General features: G+C 38.7%; 1 protein-coding gene across 3 annotated transcripts in view; it reads right to left on the bottom strand.

Annotated features, from left to right (window-relative positions):
- The window catches only part of LOC117434449 (diacylglycerol kinase zeta-like), a 127,981-nt gene extending 115,016 nt beyond the window's left edge, over positions 1-12,965 (bottom strand). For 2 of the 3 annotated variants that reach the window (XM_034057004.3, XM_034057005.3), the window contains exon 1: positions 12,000-12,964. In XM_034057004.3, the coding sequence (XP_033912895.3) occupies positions 12,000-12,277 (278 nt within the window). In that variant the 5' untranslated portion in view covers positions 12,278-12,964. Of the gene's footprint in view, positions 1-11,999 lie in introns of all 3 variants that reach the window. The other variant, XM_034057002.3, reaches the window with a different exon arrangement.
- Between the last annotated feature and the right edge of the window lie 1,898 nt (positions 12,966-14,863).

The following is a 14,863-nucleotide window of genomic DNA, read 5'->3' as shown; positions in this document are numbered from 1 at the left end:
GAGCTGAATTCTCCAGCCATGTAGACTGTTTATCAATAGGACTGTTGAGTTGGGTTGGGGTGGTGGGTGGTGTAGTTCTAAATCTGATGGTACAAGAACACCACTAATACATAGAATTTCTTCTTATACAAATTCACATTTTAGTATGCTGAACTTCTAGTAACACATCCAGTACAATAAGTAATGCATTTATCTAATTTCTTCAAGTCGTAGTTGATGCACTGTTGCTTGAAGTAGATTGTAATAGAAGTTCCTAGTGCTCTTTTCATTGCATCAAAGAAACTACTAACTGAATCAGACACACTAACCTCCCTTGGTTAGGCTGATCTTCCCAAGGCAGACTCTGCAGTTAAAGTAAATATAGGACATGCTTTAGTGCCTTCATGCAGCACATATTTATAGTTATCATATCGGATTTGCAACTCTGGGCTTTTAGAGGCATGCAATGTCAACATGGTCCTAGAAACCTGTGGCATGGAGACAATATGGGCTGGGATAGTCTCTGTGCCCAGCAACAACAAATGTGTAGCCAATTAGAAACTACATATTAAAGAGAGTCAGGGGAAAAATGTTCCTTTTAGTGTTTGTATTCAGGCGCTGTCATCTCATGACTCCAAGAACCGTCCTGCTTGCAATGGCTCTCCCTCCTTCTAGCTGGTAGAAATGTACTCCCTTACTTGTACCAAAAACAATTTGAAGTCATAGTGGAAATCATTAGAATTGAATGCAGCTTGCTATACTTGGGGCTAAGAGTGGCACCTGCTTTCATTGTTTTTGAAGGCTCACTATAGCTTGTACACCCTTCGTTTGAAGACACAATATTTATTTATTTATTTATTTATAGCTGCTACAGTTCAGGTGCCATGACAACGGTCAACTTCAGTTTTTCTTTTCAAACCTGTTGCATATTTCTTCAACTGAATGTATTCTCAGGGTCACTGGATATTTCGCAGGAAAAAAACAGCATGTGGACTTCCAGTACTGGTGCTAACGGCCAAATAAAGCAAACAAATATGCATGATGTAATCATTTTGCAGCATTAAGGTGGTGTGCCCAAACCGTTCAGCAGCAGTGGTGTAGTCGAGCTATATTAAACACTACCCGACCTTGGGATCCAGTACTATTTTCTATAGGCAGCAGTGGTGTCACTGAGCCAGAACTTGCATAATAGTCAAACTAAGTCACATGACTCGCGTCTGCCGCACAACCGTCTGATTCAGTCAGTAGTCCTCTGGATGCAATGAAAAGAGCATTAGAAACTACATCTATTACAAACTGATTATTTAAGAAGGCTTTAAACGCAGACAAAGACGACAGCAACAACAGTGCATCGACTACGACTGTGGACACGAACACAAAATGAAGCCACGGACACACGCACAGACACGTAAAGTAAAGCATTCTGACAAGATGGAGAAAGACACTTTGTGGAAATACTTGCAGAAATGAAATAAACGCATTACCTATTATAGGTGTTACTACAAGTTCAGTATACAAATAAAATATGAATTCGTACAATAATTCTTGTTTAAGAAAATTGATTTTTTCTGTACCTTCAGACTGAGGACCCGTGACGGCACACAAGTTCAGAATCTTCCACAATCAATATCGGCAGCGCAGAATGAGTACCTAATTTGTTCCACCAAAATGAAAGACATCAGATCAAAGGCAAAATAAAACGTACTCACACAGGAGGTACACACAATCATTAGCAAAAAAATCACAATGAAAAAAAATACTGCAACAAGTCATTCGAGAGCCCTCTGAAGACTACTTCAGAACAATATTACTGAGGCTTGCAGAGTCTTCCAGGTCATGAATGGCCATTACGGAGACAAGGAAGGACTGAAGAGAGAACGCTGTATTCAGTCCTTCCTTGTCTCATTAGAACCAGGCTCTTTGTGGTAACTGAAAGCCTAGGAGGAGGAATTACAGATCCCTTGTTTCACACTAGAAATTACAGTTGCTCTGGGTCAGTGCAGGTTTGCCATGTTGAGAGTGCCTTCCAATTCTCAATAGACGGTATTTGCTGAAGATGGCAGCCCTTCCAATTACCAGCCTGGAGTCTGAATGCCAGCAATGGATTGTAGAAGATGAAGTACTGTTTCCATGCTTCTGCCACTGTTCCTGTAATTATCAGTGGTGGCTGAACTTTGTTAGGTCTACAAGAAAACATAACCTTTATATGTGAAGCAGTTACAGAAGCTCAAAGCCTGACCCGGAATGCTGAAAGAGAAAACTTACAGAGTTTGAATATTGGGAAATAAAGGTAATATATGTGTAACATTATAATGAAACATTGTACTGATCGTTCAAATGAGCATCCAGAAGTGGTCTTTGTAGACAAAGTGTCTACGTATCCAAGTGAATATATCTAGTAAATCAATCAAAACCTTTATTTAACCAGATGAGTCAACTGAGAACAAATTCTGATTTATGACGACCAGCCAAGAGGCTCACAACACCACAGCGGACAACAATAAATAAGAAATAAAAAACACAAATCAACAAAAATATCTAGTAAATATATCTAGAGGGATTATTCACTGCACGCAGCTGTCCTGTGGATATTGACCCTTAGTATAGGTTAACATATATAGTGTATATACACACACACATTTGCATTTATATTGAAAACTAAATATATCCTATAGCTTTACCTGCCGAGTTACATACAATGTTTCATTGCACATGCTGGCTAACAATGGATGATTTGAGAAGCAGAGCACTTCATAACCGATTAAGTCTAACCTTTTAATTAATTTTTTCCAGAGGGCAACGTTCTAGTTTCAGTTAATTCAGAACACCAAGAAAACAATAACTTTGTGCCTATCTCTATGGATGTCTAGTAAAACTGGGTAATGCTGCAAGAATGATACGGCATATCTGTCCATTCAAAGGCAGCCTCTTAGCCCCCAATGATTCAGAGATATCAGGTAGAGAGAAGATCTCCGATCACGTAGTTTCCACTGCTATTATCCGTACACTTATCCAGCAGGCGCAGAGGTTTCAAGGGCTGTATCCGAGTGCATTTGAGCTTTATCTGTTATATGTGGTGCACTACTAGTTTTAAATTCTACCACTATCCAAAATAACAATGCAACAATAAATAAGAAATCATCAGACTTCAATGGCAAACCAGTGTGTATTATACTTGGCTTGCTGAACTGACGATTGAATTATGAAGTCACATAATATTTTATTCACAAATAAAATATTTCCAGTTGTCTACCAACACCAGATCATTCTGACCTCCTATTTACGGAGTAGAAGACCAACGACTATTGAGATTATTCCTTAATGCAGCAAGTCTTCATCTTAACATCGATAACTGTGTTCTGCACTTCATATACAGCAGTTTAAACAACTAATATGCTTCAGCATATAGGTGGTAAATATAACCTGGAGATAAAATTAATTTGCTCACTGAAGTCAGTAAATAGGAGAACGGTGTCATCTATTTAGTAGGGAGTTTGCAGGAAATTAAAAGTTCACTGTTATCAGCCACCTGTTAGCATTTCTAACACCTCTTCCAGCCAGCGGACCAGGATTAATGGACGTAGTTCAACTGAACATGTTTCTTGAACCAGAAAACAAGTACACAGTATTCTTAGAATTGTCTGAATGTGACAGAGACTTGGTTACTGTGCTGACAGGACTTCACAGGGGTCTGAGGTAGAAATTAGGAAAAGGTTCAGGATGGGCACCACCAACTCAGTTCAGGAAGAGCAGTCAACATACAGTGCCTTGCAAAAGTATTCAGACCCCTGACCAATTCTCTCATATTACTGAATTACAAATGGTACATTGAAATTTCGTTCTGTTTGATATTTTATGTTAAAACACTGAAACTACAAATCAATTATTGTAAGGTGACATTGGTTTTATGTTGGGAAATATTTTTAAGAAAAATAAAAAACTGAAATATCTTGCTTGCATAAGTATTCAACCCCTGTGCTGTGGAAGCTCCCAGTTTACACCGATGAAAGAAATTGCCCTAACGAGGACACAATTACCTTACCATTGGCCTCCACTTGTGAACCATTAAAGTTGCTGTCAATTTTCTGGATAAAAACCCCACTGTTGAAGGATCATTGGTCAGGCTGTGAATCTGAAGGAAAATGAAGACCAAAGAGCATTCTACAGAAGTTAGAGATAAAGTAATACAAATGCATAGATTAGGTAAAGGGTACAAAATAATATCCAAGTGTTTGGATATCCCAGTGAGCACAGTTCAATAATCAGGAAGTGGAAGCTGCATCACACCACCCAGGCACTGCCAAGAAAAGGCCATCCCTCAAAACTCAGCGCTCAAACAAGAAGGAGACTTGTGAGAGAAGCCACAGAGAGGCCAACAATCACTTTGAAGGAGCTACAGAGTTCAGTGGCTGGGAGTGGAGTAATGGTGCACCAGTCAATCATATCAAGAGCTCTGCATAACACTAGCCTGTATGGGAGGGTGGCAAGAAAGAAGCTGTTACTCAAAAAGTACCATCTGAAAGCACGTCTGGAGTTTGCCAGAAAGCATGAGAGTGACCCAGCTGCGATGTGGGAAAAGGTTTTGTGGTCAGATGAGACCAAGATAAAGCTTTTTGGCCAAAACTAAAAGCGCTATGTGTGGCGCAAACCTAACAATGCCCATGCCTCAAGACACACCATCCCTACAGTGAAGTATGGTGGTGGCAGCATCATGCTGTGGGGATGCTTCTCATCAGCACGGACTGGGCATCTTGTTAAAATTGAAGGAAGAATGGATGGAGCAAAATACAGGGAAATACTGCAAGAGAACCTGCTTCAGTCCGCTAAAAAACTGAAGCTTGGGAGGAAATTCACCTTTCAGCAGGACAATGATCCCAAGCACAAAGCCAAAGCAACATTGGAGTGGCTCAAGAACAAAAAGGTGAATGTCCTACAGTGGCCTAGTCAAAGTCCTGATCTCAATCCCATTGAGAATCTGTGGCACTATTTGAAAACTGCGGTCCACAAGCGTCGTCCAACCAACCTGAACAACCTGGAGCAAGAATGGGCCAAAATCACTCCGACACTGTGTGCAAAGCTGGTACATGCTTACCCCAAAAGACTTAAAGCTGTTATTGCAGCGAAAGGTGGCTCTACCAAATATTAATGTGTGGGGGTTGAATACTTATGCAAGCAAGATATTTCAGTTTTGTTTTTTTTCTTAAAAATATTACCCAACATAAAACCAGTGTCACCTTACAATAATTGATTTTGAGTTTCAGTGTTTTAAAATAAAATATCAAACAGAACGAAATTTCAATGTACCATTTGTAATTCAGTAATATGAGAGAATTGGTCAGGGGTCTGAATACTTTTGCAAGGCACTGTATTTTCTTTATACGTACTACCTATGTGTGTATGTGTAAAGCCTGAACTGTCCTTGTGTATCTGGAGTCATATGATAACCCTCCCACTTACAAAACTTAAGTAAAATACAAATGAATACATGCATTTATTGACTGAAAACCTTGCTTTAAACCTACTGCTTTGGAAAACTGAGTGTGAAGATGATGGGGAACATGAACCCAAGGAAAAACAGTAGATAACTGGGTTAACATAATAGGTTTCTGGTTAATTAGAAGACTTTCAAGACTGCTTTCCCTCCATTAGAGAGCTAATTAGATTGGGAAACAGTGTGCAAAAGCACACAGTCTTTTAAGAGCCAGATACAAATATTCAGACTACTGTGATGGGGTAAGAAGGCTCTGCACTAAGTGGGCTGGCACAGGTGGAGTGTTGCCAAAGAACAGTCACTGACCCCAGAGGTTTTAATATGATTATCTTCCTGTTAATGGGCCATGTGTTGCCGTTTTTGAGATGTTCGTATTTCCTGTTCTCTCACTGGTAAATCTGTGTTTATTTTCAGCCGATTAAAACCGCATGCGCTCCCAGACGTTTTATAATGTCATTAATTCGAGGAACAGGGAAGGGCAGCAAACAGTCTTAGCCGATTTTATATAGTAGCGAAACAAACCCCCATCTAAATCAGATCGATTTACATTTTACTAAGAATGCCATCATTTCAATTGGAATGATTTACAATACAAATGCGATCTTCTACATCTCGGAGTCCAGCTTTGCATTTTTTTTTTTTTTTTTTAAGCATTAATAACCTTTTACACTGTCCCCTTACACCAAACACAAAGAAAGAGTTTCAATTGCGTCAACATCCATTGGAAGCTCTACATGAATCCATAAAGGGCTCAAATACATCAATCATTATCAATGCGGAATGTGGAGTAGGAACGATTATATTCTACTATCCCAAGCTTATCATGGTTCAAATAGCTGTCACATAAGCCCTACCAACACAAGAGTCACACAGTTTTTACACAGAGGACATGGTTAGGTCCTTACAGAGTGTAGGCTGAATGTCTGGACAGTATGGGGGTCTTGGCATACCATTCATTGTATCATTGCTTAATGTTGGTTTCCCAGACAAAACTATATTTGGTCTGCCCTGTGGGGATTCTGAAGCTTGTAGAAAGCTCAATTTGAAGACCTAGTTTTAGACAGAGATGTACAATTTATTTTTCAAAGATTGGGAGCGCATAAAAGAGGACTAATTGACAGCACTGGGACAGCTAGGTCCTTCAGCGCTTCTGGCTTCCTCACACATGTTTCATCAATATGAGTTCACCCTGACATAGGGGAATAACTGTTCTGATTTGCTTAGCTTGGTAAGAAAACTCACTGCTTGCCTTTTGTGCTGTGCAGCATGTGGTGAATTGCATGAGAATAGTTTAGAAAGTCATTCAATGCGAAATTAAGGCCCCTAACATTCACTTGCGGTCAACCTTTTCTTCAGAGAATATTATTTGAGCCCTCTGAATGGATGAGAGGGTTTTTGAAAGCATTTACGATACAATTAGTAGCACATGTTAAGTGGTCTGCGGGCCATAACGAAGGCATAACCTTTTACACCATCCTGTTTTTCTTCTTCATTACACATCCATGACAACAGCTCATTTTAGAGTGAGGATGTTTATTCTTCTGGGTAATTACTCTTGCTCTGAGATGTTACTCTTAGAGAGATTTTTACAACGACGAAAATGTATTTGAAAATTCTGCGATATAAAAAAAAACACATGCAGATTTTTATCAGTACCTCAGAGATTGTTATTAATTTTGTATAGAAAAGAAAATTGTCATCATTTTGTTTTTTTTTTCTTCTGTGGCACTAATCAAAGCAAAGACTTTAGAGTGTAAGCCTTGACAAACATATTCATAATGGTACCAGTGTTGATGAGTCAAATGTGCACTTTTGTCACTGTTCAATCTGTTCAATATAATCATGTTCTACTAAATATCAGAGTTTGTCTTGATCTCCTGTAACTGAATTCATCTTGTTGCTATGAAGAGGTTTAAAGAAAGTAAGTGGAAGGCTCTTTTTCTGTGTGTTTCACTGCCTTCTTGGTGTCATTAGAAAATAACTTGGTTCCTTATGTTTTCACACGACTGTAAAACTAGCTTAATAGGATCAGTTCGCTTGTCCGATAAACCTCAGTCTACCATTTCAAAAACACACCCAGTTCGGTTTGAACCATACTGAATAAGCCAAACCACCCTAAGATTGCACTAAACCCCCAAAATGATCCAAATATGAGTGTCCTCAGCACCGAATGACTCTGCTTACTACCTAGGCAAAATCAAGCTATCGATTAGCAGTGTTTAAGCATACACCAGCTGTCAGTCTTCCAGTACCCAAGTAGATTAGGATATAGCTGTAGGAAACATTGTGCTAATGCCACTACTGTCAGTCCTTCCATGCACTGCTTTATTTGATTAATTCTGTATTTCTGAGCAGCAGTAGCACTTGGTAATAAAAGAAACAGCAATTTAGTGCTTCTTTTTGGTTCTGTAGAAGCAGGGCAATACCCTTACATTGCTTGATAACATACAGTGTTTGAAAAAAGCATCCACTGAATGGTAATAATCAACGCTCTGGTGTTCCTGCTCATGTGTTCCTGCTTATGGCTCAGCACATAATGCAACACTTTTTTTACAAACTTTTTTCATTTACACTTTTATCCAGAGTTCCTCGTCTTCAATATTTTCATTAACGGGTGTTGACCGCAAATGATTGCTACATGCTAGACACTATTCACTCTCCCTTCCTCAAAACCATTAGGGTGCTTTTGATAGCCATGAACTGATATAGTGTGCTTTAACCCAGTGCTCAACACAGTCCTTAACTCACTGGAAAATAAATCCGCAAGGTGTCACTTTCTATTGCTTTGTGATGGTGATCCACTATGAAAGGCGCTATATAAAATAAATATTGATTGATTGAATGATTGATTGATTCTGCTTTGTGAATGCCAACACCAAGGTGTGATCAGTATTACGATTGGGTTATTTATAGCTATATTCCTGATACATGGTATATCAGGTTTATATAACATATGGAACAATGTGTGGAAAAAGAAAGCATACATCTAAATCACATCAGAGAATGGCTTCGATCAAGCCCTGCATCTGCTTAGCAATGCCTTGCTCTGTAATTTAGAACAGTGCCATTTGCCCAGTCATTCTGTCGTTGGATTTGAATGAAAATGTGACCCAACTCTCACCACTTGTTGTATTAAGCATGGTGCAGCTGTGAAAGGTAGGAGGATTGTCTTTGTGCTTGATTAGTCAGCAGGTTCTTGCCCTTTTCTCCTCTGAATGCTCCCCCTAATAAACTTTCCATTTCCATATTTTACATTTATTTCTATTTATTTATTTGTGTTAATTTCCGTACATCGGTTCTCTGTGTTTTACTGTCTAATCCAGTTAACCAAGAGTAAAACATTTCTAGGCATAATATTCAACATGAGCGCAAAAACACTGACATGTTTGATGTGATTATGTGCAAAGAAAATGAGTTACACAGGGGGATACAGTACAGTGCAGGCAAATGCAGCTATTGGGAGTCGTCTTATATCCTGGCAGTGGAGTGGCAGCTGATGTTATAGCTGGTGGAAGGAAGATAAGTATTTGTAGACAATGTGAGGTCAAATACCAAGACCAAATCCATCCTCTCAAATCTGCTATCTACAATTTAGGAGTTCATGATTTAAAGCCCATTCACAGGAACTTCACATTCTACGAATCCGACAGAAACATGTAACAGAGTCATTTACCAATAAAGGGACACCAAGAATGGGCTTTCACAGTGATCAGATTTAATTATAGCTACTACACACATTGTGATCCAACTGGTTGGGCTGTGCTTCTCCAGTTGGGATAAATGTACTGCACTGTACTGTCAGTGTTTAACCCAAATACAGCACTTGCACTTCTGGAAATAGATTATATTCAGATGAAAATTTGGGCAATATCCCGAGAAGGCAAAAAAACACAATACAATGAAGTTGATTGCAGTTAAAAATAAAGTCACAAAAATACTGTGCACTCCAAATAGCAGATACTGTCGGTCTTCCAGGAACAAGCAAACCAGTTAGCTGCTAACAACGTTCCTGAAAAAGGAACAGATACAGCCAAGAGTTGACATTCTGAGCTGCTTTTCTTAACTGGTTTTTAGCATGGAGAAAATGATGTACAGTCCAGCCTACTCGAGTCTGAGGGAGACACATGCATTTCTTGACAAGATTACTGGGAAACAGACAAGTCATACAAATGTCACATCATATCAATATTATATTAGACAGGTATTATTGCACCTTTACATTAGATAGATGGATAGATATGTGTGTGTGTGTGAGCATTATGTACTGAAGCCTTACTACTGTAAAAATGTAACAAATTAACAAAAATTCAATTCATCTCAGGGGTCTGATGACGATTCATAAAGCAAACTTGTGGTGATAATCTAAAATTGAGAGCATCTAAACCATATGGATTAATGTGTTGTCTGACACCTTTTGTGTGCATTACTTCTATTCTCACTTCTGATTGGCTAGCTGTGGGAAAAGCTGATCTTCTATTGGTTACAAAGAAACCCAGAAATTGCTGCCAAGAGAGCCTCTGGCAACGCACAGACTTAATCTTTTAAAATTGAAGGTATTATTTATGTTTTTTGTAAATTAGCAAATAAGTGATGCTACTTTCTTAATGCATGAGCCTGCCATTTAAAAGTAAAGTTACAACCAGAGTCACTAAGGTATTAGCGGTTTAGAAAAAAATCATGTTGTGTAATTTATAAAATGATTTCTAAGTCAACTTTGTGGTCAAGCGTGAAGTTTACTGTTTAGAACAATTTCAAGACAAACTTTCCCTGGCCAAAAAAATGTAATTATTATTTTTTTTTCTTTCGATTTTAGTGTTGTTAACCTAGTTTGCTTTCCCGTATTCACATATTTTTTTAGGTTTAAAACTATATTAAAAAAAAAAATACTTTTTTTCCCCATTTGAACGTAAGTGATATTAGTTATTTACTGGACAAGCACAGTCCATCGATTTGTGAAACTTAAAACATGAAAATTGTCAAATATGTTTATAATGACAGAAATGAAATGATTATCTGTACAATATAGTATTATTATTTAAAAATAAAATAGCCTGTAAATCTCATGGCAATGTGTTTATGTATTAATTCATGTATGTATTTATTTTGGAGTGAGAGTAGTGCAGAGAAAGAATGTTGTCTTCCCAAAAACAAACAAACAAACAAACAAACAAACAAACAAACAGCCATCAGGGTAAGAAACCAGGATCCCCCTGCTGCAGCAAAGTTCCAATTTGCCATCATGGGACAAGAGGAAAAATAGCTGTAAAATGTTGTACACTGTTTAAAAAAAATAAAGTATATATTAAAAAAAACATATTTAGTCTTTGCCGAATTTGATGGAGCCTACTGTACTGTGTGCATTTTGGTAGAAAAACAGTACAAAATGCAGGCAAACTTGACAGTCCTTTAAAGATCTGGGGTTCAGCAGTTACAAAACTGAACGAACGTCATGAAAAATCAGAATTCCACAAAGCAGCAGTAACACAGTAAACTAAAACACCTGTGCATTAGGAGTTGGATTCAGCTTATAGAGAAAGAGTGGAAAAAAACAGGCAGAAGCTATTTTTATATTTGAATAACTCCCAAGTATTGCTTATTATAGTTGTACTCTTAGTATGTTACTTAAATGTGTTCCAAACTGCAATGAAAGGCACATGTTGTTATACATTTGTTGAGGTTAGGTCTGGTCACAGGGAACCTTTTGTGTATCTTGAAGAATGTATTGAACCCGTCAAGCGGCTAGAGCCGCCCCTGTTAATAACTGATTGATTGATTGATTGTGTTCACTGTTAAATAAAACCCAAATCCTACAAGTTATATTCTACTTGTTTGTGTGTTTTGTGCGACGGGGAGGGGGTGCAAGAAGATTTTTCTAGCATTTTGTCCCTTGGACAACAAGTTAGTTTCAAAAATTGCACGTTGTGATAAATCTCAGAATATTTAACTTGTTTTATGGGTGGAGGGTTGGCGTCTCTGCTTGAGAATTATATATATATATATATATATATATATATATATATATATGTGTGTGTGTGTGTGTGTGTGTGTGTGTGTTTGTTTGTAGGATTAGGCAATAGCACAAGAGCACGTAGACTGCAACACAATCGTCCATTTCACATGACACAAAACTTGACCAACAGCTTTATGCACTTCCGTATATGCAAATCCTTAGGTGGGTTTTTTTTTTAGTTACAGCTGTATTTGTAATTGTTTAGTATTGCACGGACGTTGAATGAGCTAAACCAAAATATCAATGAAATACATTTTAGAAAACACAGTACAATTTAACCTAAACAAAATAAATACTATCATTTTCGTATAGTAACTTAAGAATGTCCTAATGACCGCAAGCAATTGTTCAGCCAATATGTCTAGAAGAATTACTTAAGTCAGATATTGATCAAGTGACCCTGTGTGCTAAACCGTGCACATCTTGGTTAGCAAAAACACACGCTATGCTAACGCAATATGGCACCATTCCATTCGCTTATGTTTCCCTGCATTAAAAATACAGAATCCCGCGTCCTACCTGTACGACACCTGCTTCCTGATAGCTAAATGAAGAAACTGGTTCTCCATCTGCTTCTCTCGGTCTTCCTCCGTCCTCTGGTCAACTTCCATCGTCCCTGAACTCTTCTCGGTCCCCAGTGTGAGCCCAACTTGATCCGCTTCTGACAGAAACACATCCTCTTCCTCCGCTAGGTCTTCTAAATTCGGCGGCTCCACAATAATCATTGTCATGCTGTCCTGCGAGCTCGGGGCACCGCTGGCAGCGTTGTCTCCAAGGCAGCTCGCTGCTTCGGCCATGGAAATGCGATTATTATTACCGTAGCCGTGAACTTGTTTTAAAATATATTATTATAAAAAAATAAAAAAAAATCTCAAATAGAGCCTGATGCCTTCTTTCTTTCCGTGGCTTGCTTTGCAGTTAAACTAGTGCATGAGAAAGTTGGCAGATTAAATGCTAAAACAAGAAAAATCTGACATTCGAACAGCAGCAAATCTTAGTCAAAAAGCAGCGGTGCTCCGGTAGAATTTATAGCACCTATATATCAGCCAGGAGCTTGTCGTTTTTAATGCAACCGCTTCTATAAATTAATTGCAATATTAGGGTGTTTTCGTTTAAAGTATATCAGGTGACTCCTGGATGTTCCTCAAATGGTTTTCTGAGGTATGTCGGAGCAGGAAACGATTAAATCATGCAAAGTGTTTAAAAAAAAACAACGGGTGCACAATAACATGCGTGCATTCTCTTGACAACCTCAAAACGCTATAAAACTCTTTTTTAAATAAATACCGTTTCTTGTTCTTTTTTTGGTTTGTTTGTTTTTTCCGTAACAAACAAAAAGCGTAAATAATTATCCACAGTGTTCTTATATTCACGTTGCTGTCTTACTTCAGGTGAAGAAAACTGCGGTATTAGAACGGATAGTGCGAGCGTTGTGTGCCGGTGACCAAGCAGCAATACTGATTGCATCTAGAGGAGGATACAACAGGCAGGCAATGCTGCACTTTATTTACCACGTGGGTGTGTCTGCCTGTATACTTCTTTATCGGGGGTGGAACTGGCAAAACAGGTACCACTACCACTAGCATCGCTGTTGAAACGTTGTTAAGAGTTTCACAAAGGTGAACATAAAGTGTAAACTCTGGAATGCAAATGTACACATATGTTTCATTGCCTAGGTAAAGTTTATTTTTTGAAAACCACTCCACCGAGGGAGTGAACGGATTGACCCAGCTGGGTGCTGTAGCATTGATTGCTCTGTCAGCCAGAGCTCATGGGAACACTGTGAATTCTACCCACTAATTCTTTGCTGGAGAGAATGACATGTGTGAACTGATGCCATATTTGTGTGCTCAGTGCTGTGTGCCTCTGGTCCACTGTCTGCCAAGCCCTTTATTGCATTTGTTGCAGATTTATAAGCTGGCTCTCTAAAAGTAGACCTACTGCTTCTCCTCATCCCTCCCCCCTCTGGTTTACTTTTCTCAGCTCTGTATTTTCCATAAATGAAGCAGCACAGAATCCCTGCTCAACATAAGCCAGCTCAAAACCCCCACACCAGCAACGCACAAGATGTGAAACCTGATTGGCCGCTTCTAATCAGTGCTCGTTTTTTGTTTACTTGTTTGTTAATAATACAAAACTACAGAAGTCCACACAAGATAAATGTCAGAGCGTCGAAAAAGAGTGGATAGATTACCGCCAGAGGGAATTAGAAAAGGGACAGGACATTCCATCTGCTGCAGAAATCAAAGTGTCAAATGTATTGACTTACTGCATCCGAACCCACTGACAAACCACTCACACAAACCCCTTTCCCTACACCCCCTTCATGCTAATTACATCACAGACACTCCCTCTCTGTCCAGGTCAACTTATTACTGCATTAACTTATCATCAATCCTCATTATCCTCATTAATATTTAGGGAGTACAGTGCATGGGGTTATGGGGAGCACCAGTATTTGTGATGACTGTTGGGTATTCCCAGGACTAGTAGAAGCAGTTTATCCACTTATTGTTGCATAATCTCCCATAGCGATTCTCTTTTTGGCTGTAAAGTACAGGAACTATATTAAACTGCATGTATACATGGGCATGTATACTAAAAGATTGGCCTCTAAGACAATTAGAATGGATGCTACCCCTACCAATAAACAATTATCAATTGAGACTGATGATAAGGGGACTTAAACAGAATTTGACAGCTAAATTCCAGTATACAATAGAGGTGCCCACTTCAAGAGTGACTATACAGTATACAGTAGATGGTGTTTTTTTTGTTTTTTTTTGTGCCAGATTTCCTGTTGAAACACGATTAACCCACTTGTTTCTATTGGATATGATACCATATTTACAGAAAATTTATACATTGTTAGTTCCATTCTAGACTGGGATGATGTATTAATGAATTGATCACACAGAGAGGTGATCTTTTTGGAATGGGATTGAGGAGACACAGCCTCCCATTGCTATTTATTCACTCAGAACTGCCAAGAAGGATCAAGAGCACAAAGAGTTCCTGGTATCTGCAAACACTTTGTCCAGTCCTAATTAAATCTGGTCCTTTTAATTAACGAGCCAATATCACACAGTTTTAAGACTATATTGTCAATTCACTTGTGTTGCTTCCTGGCTTCCTGATCTCTACCAAATGACAGTTGATAGCAGCCAGCCGTGGTAGCATGGTAATATGCCAGCATACCCAGCAGGGGGGGTGGGTATCTGGAGCTGTGCTTCCTCAAAGAGACCTCAGTGTCAGCAAGTAAGGTGTGGGCTACAGCTGGATTGAGATGATTAAAGCCATGTCCACTGGGGACATGGCTGGCTAAGGATTGCCTAACTGAAATCAATAGTGATTATTATTATTATTATTATTATTATTATTAT

The sequence above is a fragment of the Acipenser ruthenus genome, chromosome 28, assembly GCF_902713425.1.
Source record: "Acipenser ruthenus chromosome 28, fAciRut3.2 maternal haplotype, whole genome shotgun sequence".
Lineage (NCBI taxonomy): Eukaryota > Metazoa > Chordata > Actinopteri > Acipenseriformes > Acipenseridae > Acipenser > Acipenser ruthenus.
The sequence above is the reverse complement of the archived record's forward strand: the minus strand, read 5'-3'. Positions and strand labels throughout refer to the sequence as shown.